Genomic DNA, 10,143 nt, shown 5'->3' on the forward strand with positions numbered 1-10,143 from the left:
TCTCGAGAGCGCTGTGTCAGGGCCATTATGACTGCCAGTCACTGACGTGTGCCACATGTGTTCTACTGCTTTACACAAAGAAGCACAACAGGCAGGACCACCTAAAAAGAGTGCAGACCCCCCTCAAGGTGATGATAAAGATGGCATCGGCTTGGACAGCCATCTGCAGCGTGTGGGCAGGAAATAAGGCAGGGCGCCACGTGGAAGAACAGAGAAAAGATCAGTGTGCCAATGGTCAAGTCATTGGAGCCCACTGAAAAGGGGCACACACACTGGCACAGAGAGATTATCTGTGTGACATTCGGACCTGCCAACGGCCTCCACGGCTGAGATGCCCAATGAGACCCAGGGTGGGCTGAGGGAGAAGAAAGGGGACCTGCTGCTGGACCAACCTGGTGCCAGTGCCCCCCTTGGTTCAAACACTTGAATGCCTTCTAATACAGTGGGCTGTGAAAGTACGGAGACCCCCTGAATGTTGTGCCCACTTTAGTGTGTTTGCAGATTTCACCGGGCATACAAATAAAGTGAGAACAGAAAGGCATCACAGACTAAAGCCCCTCAGGCCCATCCTGAACCCACTGGACATCACTTAGAGAGGCACACGTGGACCTGCCAAGTCATGAAGTCCAAGGAACTCCCAGCAGACCTCCATGATCACACTGGGACCACAGCCATGGGATCAAACCCGTCCTAAAGCGCCGAGTGTTCCCAGGAGCAGCGGGACACCAAGAATCGTGAAATGGAAGACTTGTGGCACCACTAGGAGTCTTCACGGAGTTGGCAGGCCACACTAACAGGACTTCAGAGGTCCTCTGGACAGACGCGGACCACCATCCCAGCAGCACACCATCAGCCAGCCCACCTGGGGGGTCTGAGAGCCCGAAACAAGAGATGACGATGTGACAACACCTCAACTCTCTGGACACAACTCCGAGCGAGCGCCATGTCTGGTGAAGAGCAGGCACCCCTGGGGTGACAGCATCATGCTATGGGGACAGGGGGGCTGATCAGAACTGAGGGGCAAACAATTGGCACCAAATCCAGAGAGGTCCGCAAACAAAACCTGCCACAGACGGGGGCAACGTTCACCTGTGGACATGACGATGTCCCAAAGCACACAGCCAAGGTAACGGCAGAGTGACGCTGGGACAGGTTCTAGTGCGCCAGGCGTGTGGAGATACCCGCAGATGGCACTTCACAGACGCCTACCAGCCCGCGTAATGGAGCGCGAGGGGGTCTGCCAGGAAGAATGGTATAAACAGCCCAAGTGCAGGCCAGGTGTACCCAAGATGGCTTAAAGCTGGAATTGTTGGCAAAGGGTCTTGTAGAAGGGCGGCACGGTGGCACAGTGGGTAGCGCTGCTGCCTCGCAGTTAGGAGACTCGGATTCACTTCCCGTGTCCTCCCTGCGTGGAGTTTGCATGTTCTCCCCGTGTCTGCGTGGGTTTCCTCCGACAGTCCAAAGACATGCAGGTCAGGTGGATCCTAAATTGTGCTTGGTGTGTGTGTGTGTGTGTGTGCCCTGCGGTGGTCTGGCATCCTGCCCTGGGTTTGTTCCTGCCTTACGCCCTGTGTTGGCTGGGTTTGGCTCCAGCAGACCCCCAGTGACCCTGTGTTCGGATTCAACAGGTTGGAGGATGGATGGGGGGTGGATGGATGGGTGGGTCTACTAGAACGCCCAGAATGAAGGGTCAGGTCGGGGGATTTCAGTTTGACCACCTGAAGGTCACGTGCTTGGAAGTCGCCCCTTGCCAGCTGCTGCAGTCTACGGTATACCGAGTGCCAGGGTTTTAATAAAACTGCAAACCTTTCTAAAACAAATGTGCTCCTTTTGTCATTATGGGACATTGAGAGGGGTCTTACGGCCACCCACGTCAAGCGTACCCGCTTCCAATTAGGTCTACAACAGGGTGAAGACCCCTGATGGCTCCCCGATTTGTGACGCGTCAGCAGAGCTGGCCGATTTGAGGTGAAGACCACCGCATGCCAGCACTGGACTGACTCTGAAGTAAAGGGCGCTGCTGCCAAATGCCAGTAATAAGCTGGCGCAGCGTGAAGTGCTTTAGAGACCACCCAACACAGCGGGTTGATGTGCTAAAAACACAATTGGGCCCGAGGAGGAGTGAAGGAGCCTTGGGGTTCTGAAGACGTCTCAGAAGAAGCTTTACGTGTGGCGAGTGGGCCAGGAGCTCCTCGGGGGGCCGCCAGAGCAGAACACCACTGGGACCAAGAACAGCTCTGCCACCTTCCGTGTTTACAACTCTCCGCTCCTTAGTCTTTGGTTGGTCAGTCCTGCCCTCTCATCCTGGTGCCACAGGGTAGCCGAGTGTGACGAGTTGAGGGAGTGGAGGGCTTCACTGGGGCCCTTACTGTCACACACACCAGTCACATGGCACCTCTGAGTGGCACAGGCCACTCCAGAACGTCACAGGAGGGCCACCGAGGGGCACACAGCGCAAGTCTACGACTGAGCATCGCCCTAAAAGAGGGTTCGGGTGACAGTGGAGGGGACGTCCTACTTACTGAAATGACCCCCCCACTCGCCGTCAGACACACCCACCGCTCATGAACTTGATGAGAAGAAAAACAAAAAAAAACTTTTACGTATCATCGTCACCAAATTGAAAAGTTGCTTTGTAACTAAAATGTGACTTTTGTGAGGGTACATCTGCCACTTTGTGACAGAGCAGCAGAAAATGTGCGGACCCCCAGCCTGCAGTGCTTGGTCATAACAATTTCACTAAAAAAAAAAAAAATCACAGGAAAGCCCCCCAGACAGCACGGTGCCCATTTGGTGTCATGTGCTGCCAGCCTGGCCCTGCATCTCCGTCTTTAATTATTAAAATCACAGGGGGGTGTCAAGCCCCCCACCGGCAGGGCGTCGTTTCCAAGCCCACCTCGGCCTCACCTTCCAACTGCACACACCATCACAGACGGGTGGGCCGCCCCCGGATACACACACAAACCGGCCAGGTGTGTGTCTCGGCTCACAGAGGGGGAGGAGCATCACTAGCCAGAAAGGGGGAGGAGGCCCAAGAGCCACAAGGGGGAGGAGCCCCACAAGGCACAAAGGGGGAGGAGCCCCACAAGGCACAAAGGGGGAGGAGCCAGAAATGGGAGGAGCCCCATAAGCCACAAGGGGAGGAGCCCCACGAGCCACAAAGGCCTGCTGTGCTGGGGGTCCACAGCAGAATCACAAACTCAAAACACAAAGAGTCTGCCAGTGGGACCCTCCGACTCCCCAGCCGACCGCCATGCCACGGCCCGAGGGTCACACGTGATGGCGCCACAGGCCACATTGGCCGGATGCCTAAATCTCCTGACCAATGAATTGGGGCAGAGGCGGGTCTTCAGGTCATAAAGTCCGCCCCCCGTGACCCGCCTTTCCAGGTTCCAGTTATTTTGAAGTAACTGAGCGGTAAAGGCAGGTGTGACGGCCATGTGTGGTGACACATGGAGTGAGTGACACGACCTAACGTGAGATTTCTGCTCCCTTTATTTTCCGTGGACGTTCATCGCTCGCCGTCGTCGGCTTCTATTCCATCTGTCCGGTCGGCACACCTTAAACATTTTTCTTGGCCGCCACTACTAACTACGTGGGGTTAGTAACAGGTGGGGTATTCCTTCTAGAAGCCCACTGAACGCGCCCGCAGTCTAATCAGGGGGCTCATCCCGCCACCCTCAAACGCCATAATGATGCAATTAAAAGACGAGGGGGAACAAAAGGGGAACATCTGACATATCTTTAAAAGGACAAATGATGGGCTCACAGCGAAGACCCCAGGCCTGTCCAGGATGCAAAGTGGCAGGAGGGCCACTTGTGGGCACAGTGGCAGCGCGGCCTGCTCTACCACTGGAGAAACGGGCGCAAAGACGAGTGTGACGGGCAGCTCAAGCACCTGGGAAAGGAGCTGTAAAGTAGGGCATCGGCACGTCCACCTGCTCACCGTGCAAGGCGCTATATGGGCTGCATTTAGGTGGAACAGCAGGATAGCCCACCCTGCTCTGGCAGTGCCCCATGGGCTCCATGCTGTGGGTTTAGCTATATATCGTGTCAGTTACAGGCTCACCTGACCACTTTGGCGCTGGACAGGGCGGCCGTCCACTCAGCACCCTCGATTTTGAAATGGCCAACCACACACACGCGCTAGTGAGTCAGATAACCCGGACAGGGAGACGACGGGCCCACCCGCAGGACCCCCGCTTCACCCGATGCCAATCAGCCTCACTGCTCAAGGGTTCAAATGTCTGTGCCCCAAAGCTCTGCGCCTCACGGTGACCCGCCCAGTGTGAGGGTACCCTGCCAGGCACTGGCATCCCCGCCCAGGATGGCACCAGAGACTGAACTGAGCAGACTGCCAATGGCTGACCTGCGTCGCCTCTCGTTCAGATGAAGCAGACGGAGCGGCGACTTCTGGGCTGACCGATGAAATGTGAATGGGACGCTTCGGTGACCAGCGGCCTTCAGGTTCAAGAAAAACTTCATTAAAATGGCCGGCTGTGAGAAATGGGCACACAGGTGGGCATAAGTGGGGCAACGCTGCCATGTTAGATTAGGTATTAACAGCTGTTTAAGGAGAAGGGCAGGAAAACGGCAAACAAACACGAGAAAGCCGAAGTTGAGGGGTCTGCGAGGAGTCCAGTGGAGGGGCTGAAAGGCGCTATATGGCCTGACGACACATTCATACGCAGGTGACGTTTCTACCGGACGTCCGGTGAGGAATCATAAACACGCCGGCCAGTCACAACCCCGGGAGGCCGACTATGAAAGGCGCTATACATCCTCGGCCGAGTCTCCCCTCACAATCCACAGTCCGCTAGAGGGATGGACCGCCAAAGACTTTACCAGAAATGTTCTTTGGCCCCTCCACAGTGAAACACACTAAAAGGCGCTATACTCACACGCAGATGGCACGCTCTCCATATTGCTGCCTGCCCATATCGAAAGGCGCTATATAAAAAAAAGGACCCCGTGCATCCCAACGAGTCCTTGAGCGGAAAAAAACAGGCGAGCGTCCCCCCCCCACGGGCTTACCTTGGTAATGAGCAGCGGCTCTCGATGTTCCAGACCCCCCTTGAGGGTGAAGCCCCAGGGTGCGCCGCCGATCAGCGTCACTTCCACCAGCGCGACCCCGTCGACGAGTCCTCGCGCCTCTGGCTCCGGCACACCTGGCCTCCCGAGCCCGCGTCCAGTCCTGTGATCCACGGCGTCCATGGCACACACGGGCGGGCTCCGGCAAGCTTGCGGCGGCGTGGAGGCGTCTCTTCGACCGCCCGGGGACAACAATAGGGACCGGTGCGGGTGCAGAGTTAAAGCCGCTCTCGAGCCGGGGGCAGCATCCCGGGAAAAGTTAGGAGAAAGCTCGGGAAAAGATACGCCGAACTCGGCGGAAAACAGCAGGCCTCGTGGCCAAAGCAGGCGAGTCGACGCCACCTCGGTCTACAGCCCGAGCGCCGGAATCTCGCGGCAGCTCGCCATGTCGGCTTGTCGGTGCCGCCGAGTGCCGTCTGTTTCTGCACGCACCGCACCTCTCAGCTCCTCTCTGGTCCTGCGCCGGCCGGTAGGACACTCCTTTCTTGCGGTGTCTCCCCCTCTTTCCACTCCTCTCCGGTCCTTCTCCTCTCCTGCTCCTCGCTCCGCTCTCTCTTCTCGACGCAGGGCAAACTGCGTCCTTCTCGCCGAGGAGCCCAAAGTGCCCACTTGCAGTTTGGACACAAACGCTTCAGTGCGCCACTTTAACAGAAGAACGGCGAATGACCGAGCTCGTCTGCTCCATGTTATCGTGGGAAGGGGGAAAAAGGAAAAAAAAAACAACGGAACAAATAACTTCACAAGGACAACGAAACGACCGGGAATACCGCGAGCGTCAGTTACCTGATGCGCCCAGCAGAGGCGCGGCTCGCAACGCCTACTACCTGCGCGGCGGGCCAATCGCGCGTCTCGTGGAGCGCCCCCGTGCCGACGCCTCGGGGAACTGCAGGCGCCAAATTAAACCCCCAATCGAAATATAAACATAAATATAATTAGAAATACAGCGCGCCCGCTGCAAGGGCACAGTCACACCTGACAACTGAATGTCGCCGGTTATGTCATTGAAATGTGAATCCAGAGAGAGAAACTGTTATATAGCATCTATCTATCTATTATATAGTGCCTTTCGTATCTATCTATCTATCTATCTATCTATCTATCTATCTATCTATCTATCTATCTATCTATCTATCTATTATATAGTGCCTTTCACATCTATCTATCTATCTATCTATCTATTATATAGTGCCTTTCTTATCTATCTATCTATCTATCTATCTATCTATCTATCTATCTATCTATCTATCTATCTATCTGTCTATCTATCTATTATATAGTGCCTTTCTTATCTATCTATCTATCTATCTATTATATAGTGCCTTTCTTATCTATCTATCTATCTATTATATAGTGCCTTTCACTCTATCTATCTTAGAGTTCCTTTCATCTATTATATAGTACCTTTAACATTTATCTGCAGTACTTTATAGCTGTTTTCATGTTTTACTCTATAATTACAACATTTTTATATTCATAAGAGTTCAAATACTGGGAAAGGTGCTATATAAATAAAATGATGATGATGAGTATTATTATATTAAACATTGTAATAAAATAAAAGCCCTATGTATGCATAAATACTTTGTGGTGTCCTCGGTCACTTGCTCAGTCTGTCACTGAGGCTCCAGAAGGTGCCGAGTGCCTCTTCACCTAATACCTGCGGACCAGTGGCCCTGAGGTCCCACATCTCTGTTCTTTGAGACCATCCAGCCATCCCTGTTAAGGGGTCAACTCAGGGTGGCACAGGTGGGTGAGCCAAAGTTTGTCATGTCACTTGTAGAATTTCTCAGATGATTCTGCACTTATGGTGGATAAGACAGAGGAGAGCAGTCATGGGACGAAGTTTTGAGAATCATCTGCAACTTGACATCAGAAAAACCAGGGAACTGCTTATTGACTTTGGCCACACCAAAAGTCCAGTCTCTACTCAGAGGCTACTCACTGCTACAAGTACTTGGGGGACCACATCAGTGACAGGTTGGAGTGGTCTCAGTGCAGACCCCAGTGCAGTGATGAGGACACTGTGCTGTAAAAATGGCGCTGTCCTTCAGATGAGATGTCAAACTGAGATCCTGACGCTCTGGGAATCCTTTCATAAAGAGCAGGGGGCATCTCCATTGCCCACCATGGCCTAGTCATTCTGGCCCCCTAATTATTAGCTAACTGTCTCTCTCTACCTAATAGCTAATGTATGGTGAGTGTACTGGTGTAAAAGGGGCACCAGGTGGATGCCACACATTAGTAGCAGTTGAGGTGGCTGCCCACTCACTATGTTTAGCACTTTGAGTAGTGAGGAATGCGCCATAGAAATATAAACAATTCTTCCTCTTCCTCTTCTTCTTGTTCTTCTTCTTATTATGAGACGTGTCTGTGAGCTGCCATCTTCAGGTCTCTCCATGCAAGTCCTATGAGGTGTAAGCCTGAGCCTTGGCCGCGCCACTCCAGGACACTCAGATGTGTCCCAAAGCCACTTGATTGTCACCTTGGCTGTATGCTTCAAGTCACTGGACCTTCCTCTTGGTCTGAGGTGGCCTGCGCTCCAGAGCAGATGTTCCTCGATGGCCTTTCAGTTCTGACCAGTCTCCCTGTCCCCTCATCATGATGCTGCCACCACAGGGCTGGCACTAGGCAGGTGATGAGCAGTTGGCTTGTCATCAGCACACATTCTGCTCAGAGTTCTGTCCAAAGAGTTCCGTTTTTGCCTCATCAGACGAGATCCCCCCCACCGACCTCTTGTGCTCTCAGGGGTCTTCAAATACTGTTTGATCCTAAACGCCTGACTGATGGAGTGCTGCTGAGATGGCCGTCCTTCCAACAGGTCCTCCTATCTCAGCTCTGTTAGAGTGACCATTGCATTCTGGGCCACTCCTCTGACCAAGACCACTCAATTGGGCTGAATGACAACCTCTAGAAAGAGTCCTGGTGTTTCCAGACGTCTTCCATTTCACATTTCTCGAGAACACTCAGAGCTTTAGAGAGGGTTTGGCCCCCTTGCCCTGACCTTCACCACACCACCATTTGATCACGGAGGTCTACTGAGGGTCCCTTGGATTTCATGGCTTGACTGTTGTCCTGCTGTGCAGTGTGACTTGTGGGACCTTCTCTTGATTCAGTTGGCCACCGGTGGCCTCCAGTGAAGCTCTAGAAACAACTCCAGGAGGATTAAAGCAGACAGGAGGCACCTTTGACGGCCACAGCAGAGGCTCTGGACACTTCTAGGAAGGAGACGTTTCAGTTTATGGATTGTTAATACAATTGCTGACCTTTCTAGTCACATGTTGTTGTCTCTTTGTCATGATGGGTTATTGAGGGACAAAAAAGTCAAACGTCTCCATTACAAGTGAAATGTACAACACAACAAAGTGCGCAGAACGTGATGGGGTTTCGGTATCAGGACCATCTTAACACGTGGGCATGCTGGGCAGGTGCCACGGGGCCCCACGCCAGTCTCTGTACATTGGGACTTGCTGAGTGGTTGTGTAGGTAGGGGTCCCAGTTTACTGCTTTGCCCGGGGGTCTATAATGCTGTTAAGACGGCCCTGCTCGGTGCACACTAAACCCACCGCTGAAGCTGTGACATCCCAGACCCCCAATCAAGTTTCTTATTCAGAGTTGTAGTTCCAGTGGGCCAGATAACCCGGGCAGAGAGGCAGGGAGACGGCGGGAGGACCCCCGCTTCACCCGATGCTAATCAGCCTCACTGCTCAAGGGTTCAAATGTCTGTGCCCCAAAGCTCTGCGCCTCATGGTGACCCGCCCAGTGTGAGGCATCCCCATCCAGGATGGCACCAGAAACTGAACTGAGCAGACCGCCAATGGCCGACCTGCGCCGCCTTTCGTTCAGACGAAGCAGGCAGAGCGGCGACTTCTGGGCTGACCGATGAAATGTGAATGGGACACTTTGGTGACCAGCGGTTATGACGGCCCTGCTCGGTGCACACTAAACCCCCCGCTGAAGCTGTGACATCCCAGACCCCCAATCAAGTTTCTTATTCAGAGTTGTAGTTCCAGAAAATCGGCAGCAGACGCCAGGCCCATGGTGAACTTCAGCCCACTAAAGACTTGAGTGGCGGCCCCCAGACCCAAGGGGGGACATCGGCCCGTGCGGCCTTCTCCGTCTGTAAGTCAACTGATTAAATCTGAAGTGTGTGGACTTCTGCAGTAAAACAGAACCCGTCACACGAAGGAATCGCAGTCCGTAAATGACGACTTGCTCTGAGTTACACTTTTAAATAACGTGACCAGTCAAGCATTTCCTTCTAGCACTGCGTCGGTCTGCAAGTTCATTCCAAGTTTTGTCTTTCCTAAAATGGGTGCTTTACCCTTCCTATTGCTCTGTAGCCCTGTGGACGGGCAGGTGCTTTTAGGCCAGCCGTGCCCATCGCGCCCACTGGCACTTAGGGCAGCAGCAGAGCACATCAAAGCTGCCCTCGGATGGTCCGTCGTTTACAAACAGACATTTTCCCCTCACGAGTGTTTTATATGGAACGGGCCGATGTCACAAGCCTGCAAGTAGTTTGAGACCGACTGGCACCGGGAGTTGATGAGTCAAAAGCAGAGAGGTGGGATAAAAATAAAACAGATAGGGTTTATTACATCAGGCTCTTAAAAGTAAATCCGATGCAGGAATAGCGAGAGTGCACATACACAAAAAACAGAAAAAAAGTCATAATAATCCACCAGCTTCTTCATGTGGACAAGTCATTCAAAAAAAATACATAAATACAATAAAGTGAAGAAAAACAAAATACCCAAAAACTGGGCTTTATCCCCCAAAGACTTCTTCTTCTTCTTTCGGCTGCTCCCGTTAGGGGTCGCCACAGTGGATCATCTTCTTCCATCTCTTCCTGTCCTCATCATCTTGTTCTGTCACCCCCATCACCTGCATGTCCTCTCTCACCACATTCATAAACCTTCTCTTAGTCCTTCCTCCTCTCCTCCTCCTCCCTGACAGCTCTATCCTTAGCATCCTTCTCCCAATATACCCCTCATCTCTCCAAACCAACACAATCTCACCTCTCTGACTTTGTCTCCCAACTGTCCAACTTGAGCT

At 53.0% G+C, this 10,143-nt stretch overlaps 1 protein-coding gene across 3 annotated transcripts in view; it reads right to left on the reverse strand.

The window, feature by feature from the left end:
- Positions 1 to 6,023, reverse strand: part of shroom2a (shroom family member 2a) — a 64,008-nt gene extending 57,985 nt beyond the window's left edge. For all 3 annotated transcript variants that reach the window (XM_039745979.1, XM_039745978.1, XM_039745977.1), the window contains exon 1: positions 5,035 to 6,023. In XM_039745979.1, the coding sequence (XP_039601913.1) occupies positions 5,035 to 5,214 (180 nt within the window). In that variant the 5' untranslated portion in view covers positions 5,215 to 6,023. The remainder of the gene's footprint in view (positions 1 to 5,034) is intronic.
- Between the last annotated feature and the right edge of the window lie 4,120 nt (positions 6,024 to 10,143).

Source organism: Polypterus senegalus, chromosome 2, assembly GCF_016835505.1.
Source record: "Polypterus senegalus isolate Bchr_013 chromosome 2, ASM1683550v1, whole genome shotgun sequence".
Lineage (NCBI taxonomy): Eukaryota > Metazoa > Chordata > Cladistia > Polypteriformes > Polypteridae > Polypterus > Polypterus senegalus.